The following is a 27808-nucleotide window of genomic DNA, read 5'->3' on the forward strand; positions in this document are numbered from 1 at the left end:
TTGCATGGTTCAGCAAAAATGTCGACAAATTCAATAAGCAATTGGGCAAGATTTTGATCTTCAATTTCTATTTTCTTCCCCTCTGGTTGCTACTAGAGGTGCATCAAAAAGCCACCATTTACCTTGTGTAAAACTTTCTCTATTCGTTGGGTCGAAATAGTGGTAACGTTGCTTCTACGCTTTGATGAAACCACTTGATATGTGTTTATGATTTAAACTGCATTTTGAGCGATGCAGGTCTACTCGATCAGGTTTAGACAGTTGACGCAGGAGGAATTGACGTTGCGCCGGAAGAGATCACGTCAGGATATTGGATGGCTGAATGCTTCGAACGTCGGGCATCGGGCCAAGGAGAGCGAAATTGCGCCAAGGCTATCGGGGTTGCGGAGGTCAACCGCCGATTGGGCAACAAGCCGCAAGAGAGGACGATGCACTGAAGAATCGGACGAAGCGCCAACCAATGACGTGCCGAGCAACAGAATGTCAATTCGCGTTGTAATAATTGTCTAGATCGGAGTTGAGTTTTGGTTTGTGTGTGCAGGATTAACTACGATAACGATGAAGACATAAAGCGAAACAAAGTGCTGGAGTCAAGCGCGAAGGATTTGTTACGAGTTCGAGAGTTCGACGGAAGTCCGAAGGTTCGTCGGGAATGTTGTCGGAACTAGCCGAGAATGAGTAGGGAGCTTGCCGAAGGGTTTTTCGGAAGCTCGCCGGAAGGTTCGTTGGAAGTTCGCGGAGCTCACCGAGAAAGATCGGAGCTTGCCGAAGAAGCTCGTTGGAACTCGCCAAGATCAAATCGTGAAGTATAGGAGCTTGCCGGGAGTCCACAGAATGGTTTTCGAGAGTTTATCGGAAGACCGTCGGAAGTTCGCCGGAAGCTCGCCGGAAGAAGTCTTGACTTACGGACTTTGTAATAGCTTAGAAAATGTCTTTAAATTTATAGTTAGCACGTTAATTAGGGTTAGGATTAGGTGTTAATCCTATAACCCAAGTAGGGGCCAATTGGGCCCGAGTTCGGACTGGTTTGGGCCAAGTTTGGAGCCCAACCAGTGAGCTGATTTGGCCTAGGCGGTGGCACCGCCCAGCACCCGAGAGCTGGGCGGTGACACCTCCTGGGCTGGGCGATTGCACCGTCCAGCACCCGAGCGCTGTGCGATGGCACCACTTGGCTGGGTGGTGGCACCGCCAGCATCGGGAACATAAGAGAATTCAAATTTTTGGAGCCCAAATTTGAATCCTCTTGAGGCCTATAAATACTCCTCAAGTCTCAGCTGAGAAAACAACTCTTTGAGCAGCAAGTGATTGAGAGAAAAGTCTTAGAAGAGTCTTTGCCTTTCTTATTTTCAATTTGCTAGAGAGTTCTCCTCCTTCTTTCTTGCTGAAAATTTGTATGAGGTTGAACTACTTGTAAAAGGTTGTAAGAGGGGTATTTGCCCTTCCATTTCAAGAGATTTGCTAGTGGAAGGTGGGAGCCTCATCGAAGAGAGGCCTCGCAAGTGGATGTAGGTTATTTGACCGAACCACTCTAAAATCGACGTGATCTCTGGTTTGCATTTCATTATTACTATTTACATTACTGCAAACCTTCTTACATGCTTTAGTTCCTTATTACCTTTACTGTGCAACTTTAAGAATACGCTTTAAAGTTAAGCTTTTCAAGTTCCGTTCTTATCGTACGAAAGATTTGTCGAAACCAACGTTTTAATCCGCTGCACTAATTCACCCCCTCCCCCCCCCTCTTAGTGCTGTTCCGATCCTAACACGCTTCCTGCGTAGGATGATCTGTTTGTCCTTACAGTAGAATACTAATAAACACAGTATGCACAGTAATTATTTACAAAGTATCATAAACACAGTAATTATTTCATGTAAAATACTAATAATCAAATTAATAAAAGCTACTATGTTTGTGATACAGGTATATTAGTCATACAATAGATTAGTATCATGTAATACCATCAGGAACATCGGTTTACTGGACTTGTAGGAATTACAGATCATAAATCGAGCAAAAATTTCCATCGTTCATCATCCAGAAAGATAAGCAAATTAGTTGACACAAAATTTGACATAGCTGATAAGCATATCATGCAGCCAACATCTCCATCTTCTGTTCTGTTTATATGTACAACCACAGATGGCCTTCGTATGATCAAGCAACAAAATGGCTTTGGCCACTGGAATCCACTTCAGTTAGATAAAGTAGCCATAGAGCTCAATGAAGCAGATACAAAGGTTCCAAACGTTGGCATCACCTGATGCTGGACCAGTCAAAATGACTCGGAAAAACCTAAACGGAAGCAGCGCCATAGGACCAATTACAGGCCATGATGCGAACTGGCCAGACCTACAAATTGTCTGGTCATCGTTGTGAACTCTCAGATTAGTCCAATTTTTGCCATCCACAGATCCCTAGCACAGAAAAAAAAATGCAATGAACTGTCTTCATCACTGAAATAAGATACACCGGAAAAGCCATAAAGGAGAAGGATTACCTGAAAAGCCCAGGATCTTATGTATGTTGAGGAGCCATCCTGCCTCAAGGTGTAATAATTGCACATCAGCTGGCACAGAAAAGCAGGAAGAACATGAGCTGAACAGTATTTCAAAGTTTGATTAATACAAGAGATAAAATTATGCATCTGCATTTAAGACTATAACAACAAACAGTATCTCAGTAAGGCTTTCAAGGGGCTTGTTCTTCCTGCTTTTACACCTACATAGGCAATTTTAGTTTCTAGAATTTTAGCCTGGATTAGTGAATGACTAGTGGAGCTCTCCAGTTAGAATCATAAATAGAGCCCATGGTGGATGCTCTCCAGTTTCTAGAGTTTCTATCTGTCGAGTTAATTGCATTTGCTGACGCATTAATGTTTGTGCTTGTCCCAAATGCAGTTTCAGTTTATGCATGGCAGCAAGGAGCATCGAAATTGTCATTGCTATCAGAGAATGATCTAGTGCCAAAATACAAAATAAAATGGTCAGCCAAGAAGATGAGGATCTCACCAAAGTGGAAAACAGATGCAGATGTGAAACAACCAAATAAACAATCTGAGAAAATTGAGTGTCCTTTGTAGGTCTGTTGTTAATTTGTGTCTGAGATAATGCATAACATAATGTCTCTCACCACCTTTGGAACCTCCAGTGTCTACTTGATTTTGCTATTACAGCTGATTTTTTCATCTTTCCTAACTTCAAACCATGTTTGCATACTTTAATATAGGTTTATTCATTGGCCACAGACAAGTAACTAAGGTGCAGAATAATATCTAGGTTCATTCATACTCTTAAGATAGATCCAGGACTCAGGGCAATAATATGTTCTGGCCTCTTGAGGTACGTATAAACATAAAGCCAAGAATTATTAGTTCAAGTTTCAAAATAAAATAGAAGGTCAAGAATATATTCCATAATCTGCTTCTTATTTTCGTCATAGGTGTTCCAAAATTATGAAACAAAGAACTATTGAAAATGATAGTAGGTTTAGGTATTAGAGCAAGCCCACAAGCTTCTTCAAGAACAATCTAGGCTAACTTTTCAGAAGTTATCAAAGGATGAGCAAACATTAAAGTGTTAAAGGATTTCTAGGCACCTGGTGATCGTGTCCGATGTCAACCATCCACCATGCAGAACTATGGCCATCTTCAATCCGGGGTCCAGCAAAGGAGGTGGCCTATAGAATATATAAAAGTTAATGTTGTAAGTTTGACTTTTCAGGTTTCATCTTATGGATACCACATAAACTACCTGGTATGTCCTTGATACCAGTGTCTTTGAGTCCGTGTACCTAGAAGCAGGGCTGCTGGCTGTCAGAGTGATTTTCTGGAATTTAAGATGAATCAATGTGACAAACATACAACAACGACAAAGCCAGAAATTTCCAACATATTTTATGAAAAAGAAACTTAAATTCACCATAGAGAAGAATTAAGAAACTCGCCTTGGATAGAACAGGATTTACCCATGCATGTTCCCCATATGATGTCCCAGCAAAATATATTACTCCATTTTTGTCACCATCACATATGTATTGGAGCTCCTTGTAACTAGAATGTCTGTGCTGAAATCTTATACTGAAAGAATACCACTTTAATTAATATTTAATAACTATATGATTTAAAATAAAAAGTAAATACATAAATGTAAATATATGAAGGAACTCACTTCTGACTGACTTCTGGCATCTTGATTCCACCAGAATATTGAATGGCTTCCTTCACCTTTTGTATCAGACAGTTACAATTATTTCAAAGACAACTAGAACCATGAAACATAATTTTTATTAAAAAATTATATAAATGACTCACCAAGTCTCCAAACATGGGAATCTGGTTGCTAAGCCTGCTGTCTTCTAGCTGTGTTACATGACAGTATGTGCAATCAAATTTTGATAACCTCAAACCTCAAGCAGAAGCAAAATTCATTCTGGATGCAAAGCCTTACAACGTACCTTCTCAAGCAAAAATAATGGCATTAATGGAAATCGCACAAATGGTAGCAGCAAGAAAATTGATTGAAACCTCTCTCCAAAAATTTGTTCAGGTGTTGAAGAAATAAGGAGATCATCCACTGTAGCCCAACCAAAGACTTTACAGGCTTGCATGCACCATAGTACTATTGCATCCAAAACCTTCTCTTCTGAGGTTACAGTCATATCAGCATGCTGCAAAACCCATGATAAACGTAACCAAAAGCTTGCATTTGACCATGGACCTAATATCTCCTAAATTACATTTCGTTTTACTATATTTACCATGATAATTTAGATTGCACCTCTTTTAAAACCTAACTGCTAGAGCTGAAAAGGTTACAGATGCTCATGCTGAGAATCACATAATATTGGAGGTGAGATCAGTGCAATTTTTACGAAACTCACTTCGTCCCTCCCTCCCTCCCTCTCTCTCTCTCTGTCTCACACAAACACAAACAAGCACAAAGCTACAAGATCTATCCATATACATGTCTTCATTCATGTTATAACTTTATGTAGCACCAGGAAACTAGCAGAAACCATGAGACAAAAGACTGATCACTTATTAGCTAACTTTTTATTCTTCTCAACACAAAAGAAAAGATTCCATGGTGTTAAATTTACAATATGCATGGTGTTTTTATCAAAACATCTATCATTAGATACTCCAAAGCAAGGTTCGCCGTACCATACCGTACCGGTATTTCGACCCGGGCTCGGCACCGGTACGGTACGGTATACCGCTCGGTACACCTGGTACACCCAGATGTACCGAGCGGTACACACAGTGTACCGAGCACTGTAGTAGTGCTACAGTGCTACAGTGCACTGCTACAGTGCTCGGTACGGGCGGACCGGTACAGGGCGGTCCGCGTACCGCTAGCCTGTCGGACCGGTACGTACCGCCCGTACCGGGCGATACAGTCCGGTACGGCAAACCTTGCTCCAAAGTACTATAGTTTTCAGATGGAACTAAGAATATTGGCATTCTCTAAATGTAAGCCACAAAGCGTACAAGCAGTACAGGTCAAACCCAAAACATAATTCACCAAAGAGGTATGATGGAATTAAAAATGTCAATGCAATAAAGCTGTGTGCATCTTTTCTACAAATGGTCATACGCCCAATAAAACAATAGAAAGCCATGATGATCAGTTACGTCAACTGTAAATGGAACTACATACTATTCAATTTCTAACGAGGGATTGAATAATGACATAATGCAACTTACCAGAAGAATCTCCCTAAAGGTCGCCTCATCTAACAACACAAACTCAGTGCTGGCAGTTGTACAATAATCGAAGTGCATTGCAAAGTTCCTCTTGCATGTTTCTTCAAGGAGTTTATATGATTGGATTGATGAAACTGCTTGTAAAATGGTACACACTATATCCTGCAACAAACTTCAAAAAATTAGTTTCAACACAAGCATCTAGCAACTTCTCCAAAATCTTCGGAAGCCTTGTCCATTATATTTGCAAAACAGAAATAAGTCTTGATCGATGAGCTTGTTCCAGTAGTACAACACCAAACCTGCATAATATATGCACATGAGATGCATTAAGATCTTGCATTTCACCAGAGACAGCTATTAGAGTGGGGTCCCATCTGTGACATTCCACACCATCATGTTGGAACGCGTGATATTGAACATACAGATAGATAAAATAAGTGTAGGATACTTATATTTTATCATGATGGTGCTGCTGAAATGCATTATCCTTACAGCAACTATAGTAGATTCTTATGAGCTTGTTTATCAAAGACTGATTTCAACAGATGACAGATATATTAACTATCATAAATGTCATGATATATTACCAGGAGTCGTGAATTCAACTCTCAAAAGTCACCGGACTTTGACGAGTAAAGTTCTGATCATCTATTCAGTAATCTTTATACACTATTAGATGCTTTCTGTAATCTTACAGGATTGGAACAGTTAGCATTGTTGCTTCACTGGAAACTATCATATGTCATGGATAGTGCAAGGAATTCACTAAAAACATTTAGTGAATTCACTGGAAAACTATTATACAAGTCACTAAAAACATTTAGAGTAATTTAATCTATATACAAAGAATTCACTTTGAACAGCAACCAGTGGGTGTAGTTGGTCCAGGACACACATCCAATTTCTTCATATTTATTCCAAAAAATGGGAAAAATGAACATTTTGCTTGTTGTCTTAAACCATTGCAAACTTGCACATCTTGCAGCTGATTTGTATGAACTAGAAAATTACCTTGATGTTCCTCTTATTCACAACTTATGAAGATTGAAATTTGATGGTGAAAGAATAAACAATCAGATTCAAAAGAAATGCACAACTATACAAGAAAATTCAAGTGACTGAATACCTCTGAAAGACATTCCATAACTCGTTTGCAGCATTCTCGCTGAAGATAAAAAACGCCAAATTGGTCAGCAAGTAGAAGAAGTGGAATTAGTATAGGACCCATTTCTGTGATGTCCATTTCAAGTACTCCGCTGTACATAAACTGTATCATAACCCAAAATGCTTCTGCAGGAACATCCTTTAAATATATGTCTGAAGAACTGCTTTCAACCATCCCATTCGTGAACATCTGGAATGTGATCGGTTAAGATTACAGAAAAGAAAATCAATGGTTGTCAAGCACAACATATGCATGTAACTAAGAGACAGATGCTCAACCATTGAAAAAGAGAATAGGGCCAAAACCATTTCAAGGAACCTAAATGTGCTCAAGTATCTTTATTGTACAGTACAGTATGACAAGAAGAATACACACACCTTTGCAAATGGTGCACTCCATAGACTAAGAATGAGCTTGTGCGACTGCACGACAAGGCCATGATCTTCAATATGTATCTTTATATCACTATGCTCACCAGTAGCAAGAAAATGCTTCAGCTTTCCCACGTCAAGACGTACTTCGCAAGGAAAGATACCAAATTGCCGAACTTGGGAGCTCAGATTGATAATTTCGACTTTCTTACCAGAATCAAACAATTTTTTGTTCTTCCTAAAACGATCCATAATTTCTTCGCACTGCTTAACCAATGCTATAACTTTAAATTGTAAGCTCAACTCCTGTAGTGGGCCAAGTTGCCATTCTACAATCTAGGCCAAATTATAAAAACCAACAAAAGAAAAATCAGCAAGGATGTTGCTCAAAGAGAGAAAACATATAGATATCGTTAAATGCTGTATAACATACTTGAGTCCGGCCAATATATATGAATTCCAAAAAGGCATGGAGAACAGGATATGATGTTGAAGGTAGTTCTATAACATTTTGATCAGTTGATCCCAAGGAGAAATCACCAGTAGAACTCAAAATCACCTTGTGTGCAGGAATAACCTTTCTTTCTGTACCAACTTCAAATAAGACATCAGCTAGATCCCAGTTCTCCAAAAAATTAAGAAGCCCCCACTTTCCTAAATTGTCATTCACATTCTCCAGCCCATCATCCTCATCATCCTCTCCTTCATAATCTTTATAGTCTATGTGGCTCCAAAGAGCATTGTGATGTGATGGCATGTGCAAGATACTGATATTTCTGTATCCAACATGCTTATCCCAGCTGCTTAGACCAATATACTGCACATTAAAATTAGGCTCTGAATCATGCCATTCAAAGACAAGGTTCTGAAAAGGATACTTCCCTTTGCCAATGCTAATCAACCCATCATATATGCTAATCCAATAGCTCTGAAATGCTGATGAACATAACCCCACTCCAGCAACGTCTACAACAGTCTTCCCACTTGCTTCGATCTTTAGCCTTCGATTTCTATGACTACCGAAAATGATGGTATAGTTGGGATTGTTATCCATTTTGTAATGATAGTGTTGGCTCCCCACTTGCTCCCTGAACACCAAAGTCACATCATTTTGAGCAAAAGCTTCAAAGGCAACACAACCACGCCCAGCCTCTTTAAACCTCAGCTCCTCACGCCAGACACACTTGAAAGGTGCAACTGTGAGGAACTTCTTCTGCTTCTCCACACTCATTTTTCTGTTAAAGCAAGGAGAACATAGACAAGTGGGGAGTCAGTAACATCTAAGACCAGGAGATTCAGTTGAACAAATTCTAAAAAGGATCATTCATATGAAAAACAGAGCAGATAAAAAAGGAAAATGTAAACAACCAAAAACAATGAACCACCCAACTGAGATACTTGCTTAAAATAACCCTTTGAAAAGGTTAAATAAGTATCAGACTATCTTCAAAGAAGCTGGTGGCTAACAAAGAATGCAATTATGCAACATAGAAGCACCTGGAAGGTTTTATACAACAAAAGAGTTCTGATGGATGAAAACGACAAGAAAAAAAAAAACAAATCAGTGGGTTCAACACTGGAGGCAAGGGAAAGGGATAGTTTACAAGTTTCTAAAAGCAAGTATGTCACATCCTGAAATTTTTTTTTTTTACAAGGTCACATCTTTCCACAAGTACATTCAAAGCCAAATAAATAAATATCACTTTATTCATAACTTATAAACATTTATTATGATTTATTTATTCGTCAAAGCATAAGTCAAAAGTATTTATTAAAAACATAGTGATGTTAACTCGAAGAAATATCCAAATGGCACTACCTAACGGTAGAAGAAAGTTTGCTCTCTGCTAGAATCTGATTTAGTGCTGGTGGGAGGCTACTCTGAAAATAAAAAATAAAGAAATTTCAGCAACGCTGAGTAGAAACCCTATAAATCAACTGAAAATGAATATATGATCAAAATTCAATCATCCCGTTGGCGTATATCAAATGCCCAAAGGAGCACTCTCCCAACAACGGATGGAGAGGCTTTATCCTATGGGATGAGTTTGTATTCTCCCAATAACGGATGGAGGCAAACTCATATCGTACTTCCAACAACAGATGAAGTGGTATCCCTCACCCGCTAAAGTGGAAATACGTTCCTCCCAACAGCAGATGGAGGAACCGTCCAATCGTCATATCTGATATCCTGCTAATCCCTGAAGTAAATTGCCCTACTGCCCTCGGCAGAAAAATAACAACATGTCATACTGGTCATATCTATATCAGGGTGAAATAACACATCTAAAACATTTCTTTTAAACATCATCAATGTCAAATAATATCAATTAACCCTCAATTGACTTGAACCCTAGTTCAATCGGTCTAATTGAACTCGATTTAACTAAAACCCAATTGAACCGATCTCTAATCCTTATATAACTAGTCTGAAACCAACCTAGACTAATATAATTTGGATTAGATTAGGTTAAATTTAAGTTAAACATATTTGAATAAGTAAAACCAATTCAAAATCACCCTGAATCGATCTAACTGATCAAATCTGATTTGGTTTAATCAAAGTTTGAGCTCAAATCCAACAACTACATAATACTGGGCTAGGTTGGGCTAGCTTATTTACTAGTCATGTGCACTGCACATAACCGTGCATGCACCACACCAGGCTAGGCTAGCCCTTGGCCCATGAACTGGTATGTGCATCGCACGTGACCGCCCATGTTGGGCTAGGCTAAGGTAGCCTACGAGCTAAGGCCTAACTTACGGGTTGAGCTTGGCCTGCTAACTGGAATTGGTCTATTGATTGGGCCTAGTCAATAAACTATGGCCTGACCCGTAGGTTGGGCCTGGCCTGCTGACTGAACCTGGCCTATTGATTAAGCCTAGCCTATGGGCTATTTCAACCCAAATCCTACCTAATTTCATCAATTTTAAATTATGACAATATATATCCATTAATAATAATACAATTAACAGAACAACAGATTAAAAGATATACTTCAATACAAAAAAATAACATTTTTAATTCAAATAAAAATCATATATCATATATTCAATACATACGACATAAATAATTTCAACGTAATATAATCAAATAATAAAATTCTGAACCTTAAAAGGTTTTAAAGAATATCTTAAAAACTTTAGATAATATATTTTAATCCAACAATAAAAATTTTAACATTTAAAGGATTGATAAATACTTTCGAACTACAAATAAAATTTCAACATTAGGGGAATCAAAATAAAAGCTTTTATTTTTTTCATGAAAGGCAAGGAAACCTACCTCTCCTCAGTAGGATATCAACTCCTAATTCCTCCCACTATTGGGCTTGGCTTGGCGAGGAATGAAGGAGAGAAATCCCTCTTCTTAAATAGGAGAATGTGAGCCCTCCAATTAAGAAAATTTTTTTATTTTTATATTTATTTAATATAAATTTTCATTTAATATACTAACAAATATGACATCTCTCTATTTGAAATACTTACTAGTTGTTTCCTAATTTATAATGATAATCAAGGAAATAAAAATTAATATTTCCTAAATCACAATGGCAAGCAAGGAAATAAAAACAAATTCCTAAATCGAATATTTGATTACATTTCTCCCCTCCTAAATGGAATTTGGTCCCCAAATTAACTTACCTTAAAAAAATAGGTAAGGATACTACTCTCGCACATCTTCTTCTCTTTCCCAAGTTGCCTCATTGTCTGAATGGTGCTGTCAACGGATCTTTATCAAAGGTAAAACTTTATTCCTTAAAACGTGTTCTTTCCTTTCCAAAATCTGGGTTAGTTGTTCTGCAAAGGTGACATTATTTCTTAGTTATAGAGGTTGATAAGATATGACATGGGATGGATCCCTGATATATCTCCGAGTATAGAGATGTGGAATACATCATGGATGATAGCCAACACTAGGAGCACCAATATGCATGCTACAAGCCCAACCTTTTGTGAGATCTCAAATGGACCAATAAATCTATGGGCTAACTTGCCCCTTTAACCAAACCTCATGACTCCCATGGTTGGTGACACCTTCAAGAAGACGTGATCACTAACTTTAAACTCCAAATCTCTTTGCATAACTTTTCTGGCGACTTTGAGCTACTAATAATCTCTAACATATGATTCGAATATCATCAGTATCTCTTTAAATTAATTGAGGTCTCAAAAGCTTCTGTTCCCCCACCTCATCCCAATACACAGGTGATCTGCACTTTCTCCATAAAGAGCTTCAAATGGGGCTATCTGTATACTAGAGTGATAACTATTATTGTAAGCAAACTTAATTAGGTGCAAGTACATATCCCAACTTCCACCAAAGTCCAAGGCATAAGCTCTTAAGAGATCTTCAAGAGTTTGTTTTGTTCTCTCAGATTGACCATTAGTTAGCGGATGAAAAGCTATACTAAATTTTAATTGTGTGCCTAAAGATTTTTATAGATTTCCCCAAAACTTAGAAATAAACCTTGGATCTCTATCCGAGATAATGCTAACTAGCACCCCATGATATCAAATAATCTTTTTAATATATAGGCTTGCTAGTTTATCGAATGAATACTTCTTGTTAACAGGAAGAAAGTGAGCGGATTTAATAAATATGTCCACTACTACCCAAATTACATTATGTCCTTTCGTAGTTTTGGTTAGTCCTGTCACAAAATCCTTAGTGACCTACTCCCACTTTCATTTAGGAATTCAAGGCTTTTATAATTTTCCTGCGATACTTGATGTTCTGCCTTCAGGTGCTAGTAGATTAGACATTTATTTAGAGACAAATGCTGCTATATCTCTTTTCATATCATGCCACTGGTAGTTTTGGCATAAATCCCAATACATCTTGGTAGTCTTGGGATGGATATTAAATTTTAATCTGTAGGCCTCCTTCAAAAATTGCATCTTTACTAAATAACTTTTGGGAACACAAAGTCGATTGTAGAATGTAATAAACCATCTTCGGCTTCGAGGAACTCAGGTTTAGATCCCTTAGCTATCATCTGAAGATATGCATCTTCCTTCTGATCTTCTTTAATCCTTTCTACCAAATATGATTGTGACATCAAGCATGCTAGAAAATCTTTATTTGTCTCAAATAAAAGTTCTAGTTTCAAATGTACCAACTCTACCATCATAAAATTTCTTTGAATATTCATATAAGCTATAAGACTTGAAATATTTCTGCTTCAGATATTAGCGACTACATTAGCCTCGCATGATGGTAGTTGATATTAAAATCATAATCTTTTAGAAAGTTTAACCATCTTCTTTGTCTTGTATTTAAATCCTTCTGTGTGAAGATATAATTGAGACTCTTATGATCTGCAAAGATTCTAAAAGTTTGTCTATAGAGATAATATCTCCAAATTTTCAGTGCAAAAATAATAACTACTAGCTCTAAGTCATGAGTAGGATAGTTCTTCTCATAAGACCTTAATTGTCTAGATCCATAAACAACTACCCTCTCATTTGAACACAACCCGAAGTGATCCATCACTATACACTACAAAACCTTCCCCTCCTGAAGGAATCACTAAGATAGGAGCACTGGTTAATTCTTCCTTCAATTCTTGAAAACTTCGTTAAAATTTATCATCCCACACGAACTTTATATTCTTCTGCATCAACCTGGTTAAGGGTGTTGTTATTTTTGAAAAACCTTCTACGAATCTTCTATAATATCCAACTAAACCCAAGAAGCTTCTAATCTCTAAAACATTAGAAAGTTACTTCCAATTTATCACAGCTTCAATTTTTTGGGGGTCAACAGATATACTAGCACCTAAAATTACATAACCAAGAAACATAACTTCATTGAGCCAAAAATTGCACTTACTCAATTTTACATAAAGTTTCTCTTGTTTTAAAACTTCCAAAACTATCTTGAGATGGTGTTCATGTTCCGTCCTACTTTTGGAATAGATCAAGATGTCATCAATGAATACAATTACAAATTTATCAAGATAAGTGTAAAACACCCTATTCATGAGATCCATGATTATAGCCGATGCATTTGCAAGTCCGAAAGGCATTACTAAGAATTTGTAATGACCATATCGTATTCTGAAATCAGTTTTCTATATATCTCCTTCTCTTATCTTTAATTGATGATAATTGGATCTCAAATTAATCTATGAGTATACCTAAGTACCTTGAAGTTGATCAAATAGGTCTTCTATTCGGGGAATGAGATATTTATTCTTTATAGTCACTTGGTTAAGCTATTTATAATTGATACATAGCCGTATAGATTCATCTTTATTCTTCACAAACAAGACAGGTGAACCCCAAGGTAATACACTGGGTCAAATAAAACCCTTGTTCAAAAGATCCTGAATCTGTTTCTTTAACTCCTCTAGCTCAATTGGTGTCATTCTATAAGGGGGTTTAGAAATAGGTACAGTGCCAAGGTAGAAGATCAATTAGAAATTTAATCTGCCTATCTAGTGGCAGTCCAAGCAGATCTTAAGGAAAAATCTAAAAAATCCCATACAATAGGGATATCCTTTAATACTGACTTATTAGATTCTTCTCCAGAAATGAAGGCCAATTATCCCTAACATCCTTTCAGTAATAGTTGAGTAGCACTCAAAGCTAAAATAATATAATGGAGCTTTTCTTGAATCCCAATAAACTGAAAAGGTGGTTGATCTAGGGGTGAGAAAGTAATAATCTTTTAGAAATAATTAACACTTGCATAGTATGATGAAAGTCAATTCATACCCAAGATAGCATCGAAATCTTGGAACTCTAGTAGAATAAGATCTACTAGCAAATCATGACTTTCCATAGTAATAATACAGTTTCTAAATATCTGATTAGCTATCAGAGAGTTTCCAACTAGTGTTGCTACCATTAACACATTATTTATTATCCTTGGATTCTTATGCAATCTCATAACAAAATAAGGTAATATAAAAGAATGCGTAAAATCAGAATATATAAGCACAGAAGCAGGCATATCACAGAGTGTGATAATACCTTTAATAATAAATCTCAAAGCTTCAGCATCTTATTAGGTCAATGCATAAACCCTCGCCTGACCTCCCTCTCTAGATCCTGGCTGTTGTAGTCTAACTGTTTGGGGTGGAGCTCGACGTTGATGTTGCTTCCAAGGCAGTCCTTCGACATGTACCTTGGTTGTTGATAATAAAAGCATATACACTATCCCATGGGGCATGAGGTGAAAACTTGATTAGTCTTCACAAAGAAATAACATATTATGATGACTTAATTACCGGGAGCTCCTGCCTATTGATGCTCTGAGGGTCCAGAATGTGATCCCTCATACGTAGATGATACAATACTAAAAGGTCGCTTTTGATCCTTTACTTATTGCACTTCATTATCTAATTTTTCCACCACCAAAGCTCGATTTAGTACTTTAGCATATGTTGGTAAAATCAATACAACAACGGACTTTCTAATTGATGGACGAAGTCCCCTTTCAAAGTGACAAACTCCTTGATATTCATTAAACACATTATGTGGAGAGAATTGGGCTGGCTTAGTGAAATAATGATCGTATTCCATCACGATCCTACTTCCTTGGTGGATGTTAAGGAACTTTTGTTGCTTCTCAAAACGAACTGAATCAGGAAAAAATTACTCATAGAATGCATCCTTAAACTGTTCTCAAGTCACCTTATTGTCTCCTGCCTCCAACATCCTCCTTTTTGAGGTATATCAAGTATTTGCCTTCCCTTCCAAAATGAAAGAAGCAAAAGACACCTTTAGATTTTCACTACATTTGATAGCTTCAAATGTCTTCTCCACTTGACGGATCCAACATTCAACGAAGATTGCATTTGGTTTTCCTTTAAAAATAAGTGGTCTCACTCTCTTAATATGATCTAAAGTATTATTTCCACCCCACGGAGCTCCATCTTGCTCCTCCCTAACGCTTAAAGCAACCTCTAACAGCATTGAAGACTCCATGTACACCATCTGGACCATTGGCAAGTGCTGGGGCACGAGGTGCATTCTGCGATGTCAAAGAAGTTGGCACATAATTAGTAACAGGTGTATGTGAGAACTAGGTTTGCTCTACAATGAATGGAAATTCCAAGTTATGGCTTGCTCGAACACATCTTCAAGTGCGCAAGCTAGTGGCATTACGACCACGAGCACCTCGAGCAATAGAACCACTGTTCTCTCAAATTGGCTCAATTACTCCTTTAATAGGACAAAGACGATCATTGATCAAGATAAGAGACGAGCACCTTGAGCAATAGGCCCTAGACCATACTACCATAAAAAGATGTCACATCCTAAATTTTTTTTTTTTTTACAGGATCACATCATTCCACAAGTACATGCATAACCAAATAAATAAACATCACTTTATTCATAACGTGTAAGCATTTATTACAATTCATTTATTCATCAAAGTATGAGTCAAAAGTATTTATTGAAGAACCTAGTAATATTAACTCGAAGAAATATCCAAGTGGCTCTACCTAGTGGTAGAGAAAAGTCTGCTCTTCACTGGAATTCGATTTAGTGCTAGTGGGAGGCTACTCGAAAAATCAAAAACAAAGAAATTTTAGTAACGCTAAGAACCCCTATAAATCAATTGAAAATAAATATATGATTAAAAATCAATCATCTCATTGGCGAATATCATTTACCTTAAGGAGCACTCCCCCAAGAGCTGATGGAGAGGCTTTATCCTACGGGATGAGTTTGTATTCTTCCAACAGTGAATGGAGACAAACTCATATCGCACTCCTAACAACGGAAAGAGTGGTGTCCCTTACCTTCCAAAATGAGAACACGTTCCTCATACTAGTCATGTCTATATCGAGATGAAATAACGCATTCAAAACATCTCTTTCAAAAATCATCAATATCAAATAATACAAATTAGCCTTCAATTAACTAGAACCCTAGTTCAATCGATCTAATTGAACTCGATTTAATTAAAACCCAACTAAAATGATCTATAATTCTTATTTAACTGGTCTGAAACCACCCTAAACTAATATAATTTGGACAAGATTAGATTCAATTTAAGTTAAACATATTTGAATAAGTCAAACAAATTCGAAATCACCCTAAATCGACTTAACTGATTAAATCTGGTTTGGTTCAATCAATATTTTGGCTCAAATCCAACAATTACATAATATTAGGCTAGGTTGGGCCAACCCATATACTAATCATATGCATTACACATGATTGTACATGCACCACACTATGCTGGGCTAGCCCTTGGTACATGGACTGGTCATATGCGTCGCACGTAATCGCCTATGTTAGGTTAGGCTGAGCTAACCTACGGGCTAAGGCCTAGCCTGTTGGTTGGGCCTAGCCTACTAGTTGGGCCTAGTCTATTGATTGGGCCTAGTCAATGGGTTGTGGCTTAACCCATGAGTGGGGCCTGGCCGACCTATTGACTAGGTCTAGCCTATAGGCTATTTCAACCCAAATTGTACCTAATTTCATCAATTTCGAATTATGACAACATATATCCATTAATAATAATACATTAAACATAATAATAGATTAAAAGATAAGATTAAAAAATAATCTTTAATACAAATAAATAACATTCTTAATTCAAATAAAAATCAGATATCATACATTCAATACATATGGTATGAATAATTTCAACATAATCTAATCAAATAATAAAATTCTAAACCTTAAAAGGGACTAAAGAATATCTTAAAAATTTTAGATAATATATTTTAATCCAACAATAAAAATTTTAACATTTCAAGGATTAATAAATATTTTCGAACTACAAATAAAATTTAAACATTTAAAAGAATCAAAATAAAATTTTTATTTTTTTCAAGAAAGATAGGAAAACCTATCTATCCACAATAGGATACAATTCCTCGTTCCTTCAAATGCTAGACTTGGCTTAGCGAGAATATAATTCCCTCCACTTAAATGGGAATGGAGAATCCATCCTCTTAAATAGGAGAAGGTGAACCCTCTAATTAAAATAAAAATTAATTTTTATATTTATTTAATATAATTTTTATTTAATATACTAACAAATATGATATCACTCTATTTGAAATGCTTAATAATTATTTTCTAATTTACAATGATAATAAAAAAAATAAAATTAATATTTCCTAAATCACAATAGCAAACAAGGAAATAAAAACTAATTCCTAAATCAAAGGTTTGATTACAAAATAAGAAAACATATACTTACCAAAGTACAAACCAGATCTTATCTTACTCCATTCATCAAAAGAAAATATCTGCAGCTAAAGGACAACACCTATCAGTTAAACCAAACCTGAAAAAAGCAAGCACCACATGAAATCACAATATATTATGGCAGCTATGTTCCAGGAATTTAAATCGATAAAGATGACAATATTGCCAACAAGACAACAGCGGGAATGAGTCCAAAATTAGATTCAGAGAGAAAAGATTTCATAATTTTGCCAGAACTTGCCGATGAAAAACTTGTTCTTTAGAAATATTAGTGGTTTGACGCCAACCAAGATGGGATCCCCACAAGAAACCGACAAAGAGGAAGAAAACGTCATCTTGGAGAATACCCGCCTCAAATTTGATCTCCTTTTTCTCAAAGGATCAAAAAATCAAACAAACAATCTCTAAAACAACGAAATGATAAGAGAATTTGAGGAAACATGCCTCAACACTCATAATCCATGTAATTCCAGCTGATTGGGAAGGGTTTCGGAAACCCTAAAATTGAACTTTTAGGTTAAGACGGTCATATGCTAATAAGTAGGTCCCCAAACATGTACAATTGGCGTTATTTCCACTGCAAGGTGTTCCAATAGCGGCACTGACCGTGATGGAGACAAAGCTGACTCACTATTTGTTGATCTTATCCAGAAAAACTATTTTTCCCCTTAAATGTCGAATTTAAATGAACCACTGAAATCCACATAAAAGACTTGATGATGTCAAAGGCTCATCTCTTATCCAAAGATCAAAACAATCGACAAAACAAGTTTTAGGGCGAAAGACTTCACTTTCATCACAAAAATACTCTCTCCACAACTGTCTTGTGAAAGAATCAGATCACTTTCATCACAAAGCTGACTCACTATTTGTTGATCTTATCCAATAAAAACTATTTTTCCCCCTTAAATGTCGAATTTAAATGAACCACTGAAATCCATAAAAAAGACTTGATGATGTCAAAGTCTCATCTCTTATCCAAAGATCAAAACAATCGAGAATACAAGTTTTAGGGCGAAAGACTTCACTTTCATCACAAAAAAACTCTCTCCACAACTGTATTGTGAAAGAATCAGATCATTCTTATTGGAGAATAATCTGGAAACCGAAACAGGCGTAAGACGAGGTTAAGATCCACACCGAGCAGTCAGATTTAACATCACATGAAACAGAGAAAACGGAGCCGACAAAAATAACTCAAGAATCGTCAGAAGCAATCGAAGAAGAAAGAAATCGTCGGATCGAGGTGAACTCACGCTTCCGATCTCAAGATTTAACATCAAATGAGACAGAGAAAACGGAGTCGACAAGAACGAACTCAAGAATCGTCAGAAGCTATCGGAAAAAGAAAGAAATAGTTGGATCGAGGTGAACTCACGCTTCCGATCTCCCAACGATCTGGTCCACCCTCTCTCCCTCTCGTGCTGACGTCGCGCCCACTACACATGCTCCATTCACGCTTCCGAAAGAAATCCTCGGATCGAAGTGCACTCACGCTTCCGATCTCCCGATGATCTGATCCAGCGCCTCTCTCTCTCTCTCTCTCTCTCTCACCTCTTTTGTGTGATGACGTCGCGCCTTCTGTAGATTTTTCTGTTCACTTCGTTACGTGTTTGACCGTGCCGTTGTTACAAAAAAAGAAAGGAGCTCCATATTTCCTACCAGCTTTCAAACCACCCTAATAGCAACCCGCCTCATTATTCGAGGAAGCAGGGAGCCTGAATACAGGAGGATATAACTTTGTTCTGGTAATGTTATCCTAGTTTGTCTAAAATTCTTATTTAATCAACAGCTTTATCATGAAACTTCTGTCCTGTGCTTATAGATGAGAAATAAATCTGTACTCCGGCGACTGTGTACCCAAAAACCCTCCCTCCTCTCCTTCCACTTTGGTGGCCGAAAGGAATGCGTCCTCTCCTCCCACTTTGGCGCCCGAAAGGAATGCGGGGTACGCTGTTGGTGAACGAAAAAAGGTCAGTAATTCCAAATTGGATGGTCTTTCTAAGCTGGATGACATGGGTAAGTTTAGCTGCCAATGACCGAGAATAAGCGAAGTTGGATCACTTATTTGCATCACTTAGAAGTTGGAATCTGATGAATCCACCACCATTCGACTCTCTTAGTATCATTGCTTTTACATATTTGTACATATGTACATATGTTTAGTAGTATACTTGATTTTATATATTTTTTATTTAAAAATATAAATAACGATAATTCATAACTGCTCACTGTATTGAACAAAACTATCCCAAAATGATTTTAAAATAATTTTTATATGCCATAACATGTTTTCTATAGTCACAAAGCATAATCATCTCAATACCCTAAAACCTCTAGAATGACCCCAAAGAGGATGAGACTTCTTCGAGATAGTGTTTGATGTTAATCGATATACACAAACTATTCATTTTGTCTTCTAAAATCCTTGCTTTCCCTTTTTTTCTCTTACACTTAAAATGTATGCTAAATTACTTATAAAACTTCCCTCTTTACGAAACATCAAAATTTGTTCATCGCTCATTTTCAAACTATTTAACTTTCTCTTTTTACAAATCCTACAAAACCTAAGCAAAGCTACAAATTGACTAACCTTTTGCAGACGTATATCGCAAAGATACATCATAACTTAAACAATCCCAACTAAATCTGAAAAATTCATACAAAAATACATCATGACTTAAGTAACTCTAACCAAATCCGTAACTTTGCCGTAAAAATAACTCATGACTTAAACAATTTCAATTAAATCCATGACAATAGGTAAGCGCATGGGTTCATATTATAACAAGGCTCAACTCATCTTTGAGATATTTCATTCATTCGTTCAACTGAATAGCTTTATAAAAACCTGCAGACCCGATTATATTTATCTATACTTTTATCAAATGTTCCTCTTCCAATCTCGGCAACAATAATGAGATTTCTGTAATTTAAGAAAATAACAATTATTAAAAAGTTTCACAGGACAAATATGCAGACGCTAAAGTACTTGCAGTAGCGTTGATGTCATAGTTCATTGACTTGTACAATGACATTCCACTGGTCCAGTATATAGCAGAACGAACAGGATAAACATCTTCAAGTTTGCTACATGTCCCAAACCAAATTTATTCAGTAAACTGATCTGTTAAACATAACAGATTGGAGACTCCCTTGATGGCCACGGCCGCGATCCTAATGTGATTCCTGTTCGGCAGCAGGTGAGGTACAAACATTATTTTCAATAACTCTTTACCAGTGTCAACAACCGGCTAGGTGTTCTTACCAAAAGAAGTTATCCAATTAGTCAATGAAATACCACCAGTATTTTACCAAACGAAGTTATCCTATATGCAGAAGATGTAAAAGTTGAAATTGATAAATACCATAATTTTAGAACCAGAAATACTTCTGACCATGGTTTAGCAAAGTCTAGCATAAACTCATCGATTCAAGCCAAATGAAGCATATGTAAACCACATGAAGTAATGTAATTCGATAATCTTGCATGGTACAGTCCAAGGTTGAGTCTTCAAATTAGATATTTCAAGCATGATCATAAAAATGTGGAACATAAGAAAGAAGCTCCCTTTATTGTATAAGAAAACAGCTGATTTCGTTATATTTTATCAATATTCAAATCTAGATAGTTTAAAATGAGCATGAAAATACAAAGTGAAAACATATCAACCAGAAAGATACCTATAGTGCACTAAAAACAGACTAGAAAGAAAGGAACTAAACTAGCAAAGGATATAATGCAAAAAAAAATTACAGATATGATCCAAGTATAATTGTGCCTTGTACCAGACAGGTGGATTGAGTATCCATTAACCACTTTGTGGTCTCATCTAACTTCACATCAAGTCTGAATTCCCATCCTAATATGACTTCATCCATCAATAAAAAGTGTGGTGGTAGTATACATAGAAAAAATTCCCATGGAGAACACTCAACAGCATATTTTTTGTCAGGGTCCAATGGAAGAATGCATTTACGTACGGACACTGGTCCACCATTTGGCAAGACATCTAATTTACCCTTAATGATTTTACCACTTGCATCAATCGTCATGAACAATGCATCTGCAACACAATTTTGTAAAGATGGGTAATCAAACCACATCCTATAGAATGCCTTCCAGATATTTACTAATGTTGTCTAGCTCTTCCATATGGCCACATTCCATGATGCAACTTAATTGTCTACCACCTACATAATATCATCCTGTTACATGGATGATTTTACCCTTGCATCAATCATCATGAACAATGCATCTGCAACACAATTTTGTAAAGATGGGTAATCAAACCACATCCTATGGAATGCCTTCCAGATATTTACTCATGTTATCTAGATCTTCTATATGGCCACATTCCATAATGCAACTTAATTGACTACCACCTACGTCATATCATCCTGTTACATGGACTTACAGTCAATCATACCCAACCAGTCTTCCTAATACAAAAGTCTTCCTAAGAAAACAACAGGACTGGGATAGTGACATGTTCTTATTTATCATTATGGATGGAGCATATTTAGCAAGGTCCATAAATCAAGCAGACTCCACTTACCCTCTCCTTTCTTGTGACTACCATCATTGAGGATATTGATCATATCTTCATGATATGTAATGATTTATCAGATGGATGGAGCATAACTCACAAGGTCCATAACCCTTATTCCGAATATGCACCTGCATACTATTGCTCTGAATTTAGCAAATGGCACATATGTGTACACTTCATGCTCCGGTGCAGGGAGGAACAACTCGAGTATAATTAAAGAATGAATGATGGCCAAAACCATGAGGTTTGCTCAAGATCTCATACTGCACAAGGGATGGGGAAATCACTTGTCAGGAGATGATATTTAATATGGTTTACTGCTTCCCTTTTATTTCCTACTTTCCAATCTCTACCTGCAATCTTTCTCCTAAAATTTATAATAGATAAGGCAGGCCATTTCCTCAAATAGTATCAGCAGAAATTTGCATTCTTCAAGTGTGAGGAAGTTTGAAATAAATTTATGCACATAGTAACTGTACAAAATGCTTGATCAAAATTAATAGTCCAATTGTGCAAATTATGTAAATATGAAGTGATGAGCTAAATTTGATCCATGCAAATGTCTATGCTCACATAAAAGAAAAGCATGTAAACTTTATTCAAATAGGACTTTTTCATTATAGGTGCTACATCTGTTATATGCTAGGACAACCAGGTAGAAGGCATATAACGGTTCTGTCCCAAAGGGCACAAGCAGGATAATGAAACATGCCCAAGTAAAACAGAAGAATCAAACAAACTTAAGGAGTAAGTTGCACAGTAGTACCTCATGTTCATGTCCATGGCCATGAGAGTGGTCGCCATGTCCTTCCCAAGGATGACGCCAACCCTATGAAGATAGTATTGGTACCATAATATATATTTAGATAGAAAAAAGAACCAAAAATCAGTGGATATGTTAATATTCTGATAAATGAACTTACCAACACTACTGGACCATCCTGCTTAGCCCTGTAAAGTATCCAGAACCTGCAAATAGAAAAAAAAAATCTGCAAATGGATCACCGTTGTCACAATGTTGAAAAAAATTCTTCACAATATGATCTATTTTTTTGACTAAATGGCAAATACAGGGCACACATGCTATTGTATACTTGCTATGTACAAGTGTCACCATTGTCACTATGTTGGAAACAATTCTTCATTTAATACAAATCTATTTCTTTTGGCTCAATGGCATATACAGGGGATGCACATGCTATTGTACACTTGCTATCTACAAGCACTCAGTGACACGTATTAGCTGCATTCCAAATGGATGACCTCCAAGCAGTGAATGAGAACATGACCTTGTGATAGACATTACACTGATTTTGAGAATAAATTGACTAATATACAACCAGGTGATTGGTTTGCAACCACCCCGTGTCACCTTCCATCAAAACACACAAGGTGTGGCTTGGATCTTCCAGACCTAGATGGCCATTGTTCATCCCCCTCAATTAAGCTACCTGAACTTTCCAGACAACTTCCAAACACTTGGCTGTACTCGAGTCAAGGAACATAGTAAACACAGTAAGGGCAGTCCCCTTGTAGAACTAGTATTGTGCAAATTGTTCAGCAATCTTCTCAGGAAACCATGTCACAGAGCTGATTGAACTCAATCGAAATCCTGGCCCGAGTCCATCAAGCCAAAGTTCCGATTGATTTCAAAGGATGGAACCCTAAAGGATGGTGTGTACAAGGAAAACAGCTACAAAGATTAGAAGGCTCTAGGGAAGGAAACCAATTTCAAGTCCTAAAGCTGCAACATTCAACATTTAATGGCTTTGCATAGAGCTTATACAAGGCAGTCAATCGTATTACTGCCTTGCTTCCAGGCCACATTCAGAAGTGATGTTGCAATAGCTTATCTTAAAAAATATCACTATGCCCATACATTAAGTTTAAACTAGAATGTAAATCATCATTCAAAAACTTCACTATGTCATGTTATTTTAAGCCCCAAAAATTGGACAAGATCTGACATTAAAAAACAAATTATGTAAAGTGCTTTTATATATCTACTGGTGATATGTTAACCCCAATTATTGCTGGAAACCAACTATGATACAAATGACAACTCAGATAAGTGACCAAGGGTTTTGTGTTAGGACAAAAATGATAACCACTCAAGCAGTATAGAAAAGCTAATTGATCAGTAATCAGAAAAGGAGTTGTCATAAAATAGGCATCATCCGAGACCAACTTTCTGTGATCCTAACGATGCCATTTGTAGGTCGTGACAAAGTCCCAGTCAACTGTGACAGATGGAAAACCACACGGACCAACAGAACCAATCAAATGTTCTTCAGAAATAGATCGATCATAAATTTTAAAAAACTAATTTTTATTGTGATTCCTGATTCTCCTTCAGATAAAATGATGGAAGCAAACTGTTACCTGAGACGAGAGTAAGCCAAAAGGATAGCTTAAATTCGAGGTGTAGAAGGGAGGAATTCTTGGTTAGTCTGTACGATCTATGTATCAAGATTAAAAATTAGACCATAGATCCCGGAATACGGCCTAAGACAGACTGACTGTTAGATCGAGGACAGCAATGACCACCATTTAGGGGTTCCCCACGGATTAGCATCAAATCTTACCAGATCAGAACCCCAGTACTTACAAGAGAAAAATCTACACCCTTTCTTGAGAGAAACATCTGCACCCTCTCCGGTAACCATCTCGATTGACAGATCAAAAGGAGGAGCTTGGAGAGTTAGGGTTCAAGGTAAGATTACCACATGATGGCGCAGAGGCCCTTCCCGGTGACAACGTGCCACCGCTTCGGGTGGTGGATGGTGAAGCCCTTGTACGTCGTGCTCCCACCGTGATCCCCGCCGCCGCCCATCCGTCTCCCTCTCTCTCGATGAGATCGATCTACCGATCTGCTGAATCGCCCGCCACAAGCGAAAACTCACCACGAGCGTGGATCTGGACTTAACAGGTCGAAGTCGGATCGGATCTACATAGGATCCGAAAATGATGGGATGTTGAGTCGATTCCTGCCCTACGTATTGGAGCGGGGTATCGGATTCAGATCAAATACATCCGACTTGTGAGGTTAATGGATCGGATCCAAAACCCAGGTCTCATAGCCAAATCATAGAGGTGGTATCTATTTTAGATGAGCGTCTGAGATTGATCACTGGTTGTCCATAAATATAAATATATATATTATTTATTTATTTATACATGTATGTAGACGTATTATATGCCATTCTCTCTCTCCCGCTCTCTCTCTCTCATTGATAATAATCATATTTGGCTGGGTTATATCATATTGTATTCTCAATAAATTGTATTCTCATATAGTTTTCATATTGTATTCTCAACGAATCTTCATATATTGCGAAAACATACAAGCTACAATTAAACAAACTAACAAAGTTTGCCTATGGACACGATGTGCAACAAAAGGAAGAGAGAGAGAACAAATAAGAACATTTTTTAAGAGATAACTAATAACTTGTATTTTAAAATATAAAAATCTAATAAAATTTTAAAAACTAGAATGTCTCGTCAGTTTTTCTTCTCTCCCCTTTTATAGATCTTTTGTACATTTAATGCCTCAACCCTAATTAATAAATCATAATTTATATTATTCTCCTCAAGTAAAAAAGAATTTATTCGTAAGTTATTGTCATTATTTTCATGATAAACTAATAAATCCTAGATGTTAAATTTCAAATGGGTGTGAATGTCAGGAGGAAGTTAAATCTTATAAGCATTGTTATTAATTCTCATGAGAACAAAAATTAATTTTCTTCTACGAGTTTATTATAAGTGTTTATTGGAAAAAGACCCAGATATCCTTCTTCAAAGTTCTTCACACGGTAATACTTGTTACCTTTTTCTTTGTAAACTTGGTTATTAGCTTCTAGTTTTTATTTACTTCTTAATGAATTTATATTATGATAATGGCATAATCCTCTCTCTTTTGACTTAATAAAAGTAATTCAGATAGAATGATTAAACAATCTCAAATATATACTTATCAGTACAACGATTAATCATAGAGTTATAAGCAAATTCAACGTGATAAAGCATGAAATTTCAATATTTTGAACTTTTTACATCATAGCATATTACCCCAGGTTCTGTTAACAATCTCATGTGTTAAATTTCTTTCATCAACTCTTTCAAAACTAATTAAAAAATTTAATATCTCTATATGATGTATTTAATGTGATAGATTAGGTATTCTATAAAGTTTGACCACTTTATAAAAATAAAGATTAGTAATATAAAAAACATCCATGGTATTTTTTTAAGAAATGCAATATGCCATTTTGGAAAATTGATTTGCACTAATAATGATAGAATTTATACCTATTTAAATTTTTGGTAAGTCAATCATGAAATTCATACTAATATTTGTTGAATTTTAAACTTTTATGATGAAATCAATTGAGGTTATATTCTAATGAGTATTTGAGTAACACAAGACTAACTTGGATCATAAAAAAATAAATCAATTAAAGTAGGAGAATCCATCGCACATATAGATTTTTTGAAAGCATGGAAAGGTAAATCTCTCGAAAATCAGAGAATTTAAATTTTTGACTCTATTTTTTAAGTCGACGCTTACAAATAGCTCATTTATTCTTACTTGGGATAGCAAGAAAAAGAGAAGAAAGATAAAGAATTCTTGAGGAAAAAAAAATTGTAATCTCTTAAAGTGTTGAGTCTCTTCCTCCTACGGTTTAGAAGTCTTTTTAAGGGAGGAGTGAGGTCTAGTATAAAGATTCTCTCTTGAACTTATGAAAAGGAGAAAGAATTGTAACAAGGATAGTTAATCTTTGCCTGTTGAAAAGAAAATTGGTAGTGAAAGCTGATAGTCTCGAGTAAAAAAAATTAAGACTAAACGTATGTCAGGACGATTAGAACTGCTATAAATCTAGTTTGCATTTCCTATATGCTTTTCATTCTAATTGCTTACTGATTTAGTTGCTCGATATTTTTACTCACATTCCAAGTTAAATGTATTTTCAATATGGGTTTGATCAAAAAAAAAATTTTAAATCGGTTCTTTATTTCGAAAGCACTAATCCCTGCCCACCCCCCTTTACGATCTTAACAATTGATATCAAAGCCAAGTTCTCTCGTTTGGTTTAACACCCAAGAGAGATTAAATAGTTTTTTTGGTAATTAAGAGTGTCACTCCATCACTCATCTTCTTATATTCAATGGGACGGACTACTTGTATTAAAAAATATGAATGAAAATTTTCTTATTTTCTACAGATTTTAATTTATGGAATATCATTGAATTTAGTTTCAAAAACCCTTTAAATCAATGAATAAATGAAATAATTTTGAGAAGAAAATATTTTCTTTAAATACTAAAGTTATGAACACTTTATTTTATACTTTAGATAAGAATGAATTTAATCGTGTTTTTATATGTAAAACTATACATGATATTTGGCATACATTTAATAGACACAAGTAGAGTTAAAGAATATAAGATTAATCTTTTAGTGCATAGTTATAAATTGTTCTAAATGAAACCAAGCGAAACCATTAGTGACATATACACCCATTTTACGAATGTTGTCAATGGTTTAAGAACTCTTTGTAAAAGTTATAACTATTCTTGAACTTATTAATAAAATTTTATGATCTCTTCCAAAAAAAATATGCTTGATTTAGAATATGAGTAAGTATAATAAGTAATTAAATTAAAAAGTAATAGCAATAAAGAGTATAAAAGAAAATGCATATCAAATTTATAGTAGTTCAGTCATCGCGACCTATGTTCACTCTCAATTCCTCCTCCGTCGAGACAATTGGCTTTTACTAACGATCTTCTTTCAATAGGCAAAGATTAACCACCCTTATTACA

At 36.2% G+C, this 27808-nt stretch overlaps 2 protein-coding genes across 12 annotated transcripts; both read right to left on the bottom strand.

Moving 5' to 3' along the window:
- Nucleotides 1-1984: 1984 nt before the first annotated feature.
- Nucleotides 1985-19123, bottom strand: LOC135649472 (BTB/POZ domain-containing protein At2g30600-like). Of its 10 annotated transcripts, none has more exons than XM_065167852.1 (14): nucleotides 18805-19120; nucleotides 17419-17467; nucleotides 7678-8479; nucleotides 7251-7580; nucleotides 6835-7062; nucleotides 5706-5867; nucleotides 4454-4666; nucleotides 4311-4358; nucleotides 4168-4223; nucleotides 3944-4076; nucleotides 3751-3825; nucleotides 3596-3676; nucleotides 2499-2567; nucleotides 1985-2415 (listed from the first exon to the last, which is right to left on the bottom strand). In XM_065167852.1, exons 3-14 carry the CDS (start codon nucleotides 8473-8475, stop codon nucleotides 2197-2199), a joined length of 2412 nt encoding a protein of 803 aa, XP_065023924.1. In that variant the 5' UTR covers nucleotides 8476-8479; nucleotides 17419-17467; nucleotides 18805-19120; the 3' UTR covers nucleotides 1985-2196. The 10 variants fall into 10 exon arrangements, 9 of the variants coding, with proteins under 9 accessions (XP_065023924.1, XP_065023925.1, XP_065023921.1 ...); XM_065167853.1 differs by having other exon boundaries at nucleotides 17419-17473; XM_065167849.1 differs by having other exon boundaries at nucleotides 17419-17505.
- A 1208-nt stretch (nucleotides 19124-20331) lies between these two features.
- On the bottom strand, nucleotides 20332-24893 carry LOC135584538 (NADH dehydrogenase [ubiquinone] 1 beta subcomplex subunit 2-like). Of its 2 annotated transcripts, none has more exons than XM_065168878.1 (4): nucleotides 24703-24893; nucleotides 22903-22948; nucleotides 22746-22808; nucleotides 20332-20615 (listed from the first exon to the last, which is right to left on the bottom strand). In XM_065168878.1, exons 1-4 carry the CDS (start codon nucleotides 24810-24812, stop codon nucleotides 20604-20606), a joined length of 231 nt encoding a protein of 76 aa, XP_065024950.1. In that variant the 5' UTR covers nucleotides 24813-24893; the 3' UTR covers nucleotides 20332-20603. The 2 variants fall into 2 exon arrangements, with proteins under 2 accessions (XP_065024950.1, XP_065024949.1); XM_065168877.1 differs by having other exon boundaries at nucleotides 20332-20755; nucleotides 24703-24883.
- Between the last annotated feature and the right edge of the window lie 2915 nt (nucleotides 24894-27808).

This window comes from Musa acuminata, chromosome BXJ3-9 (genome assembly GCF_036884655.1).
Source record: "Musa acuminata AAA Group cultivar baxijiao chromosome BXJ3-9, Cavendish_Baxijiao_AAA, whole genome shotgun sequence".
Lineage (NCBI taxonomy): Eukaryota > Viridiplantae > Streptophyta > Magnoliopsida > Zingiberales > Musaceae > Musa > Musa acuminata.

Coding starts and splice junctions, on each gene's coding strand:
- LOC135649472 (XM_065167856.1), bottom strand. CDS start 8,475: ATGAGTGTGGAGAAGCAGAAGAAGTTCCTCACAGTTGCACCTTTCAAG. Junction 5,868..6,834: donor TTATGGAATGTCTTTCAGAG/GTATTCAGTCAC, acceptor AGTTTGTTGCAG/GATATAGTGTGTACCATTTT. Junction 3,677..3,750: donor TGGTATCAAGGACATACCAG/GTAGTTTATGTG, acceptor TATATTCTATAG/GCCACCTCCTTTGCTGGACC.
- LOC135584538 (XM_065168877.1), bottom strand. CDS start 24,812: ATGGGCGGCGGCGGGGATCACGGTGGGAGCACGACGTACAAGGGCTTC. Junction 22,949..24,702: donor GGCCTCTGCGCCATCATGTG/GTAATCTTACCT, acceptor TTCTATTTGCAG/GTTCTGGATACTTTACAGGG. Junction 22,809..22,902: donor AGGATGGTCCAGTAGTGTTG/GTAAGTTCATTT, acceptor CTATCTTCATAG/GGTTGGCGTCATCCTTGGGA.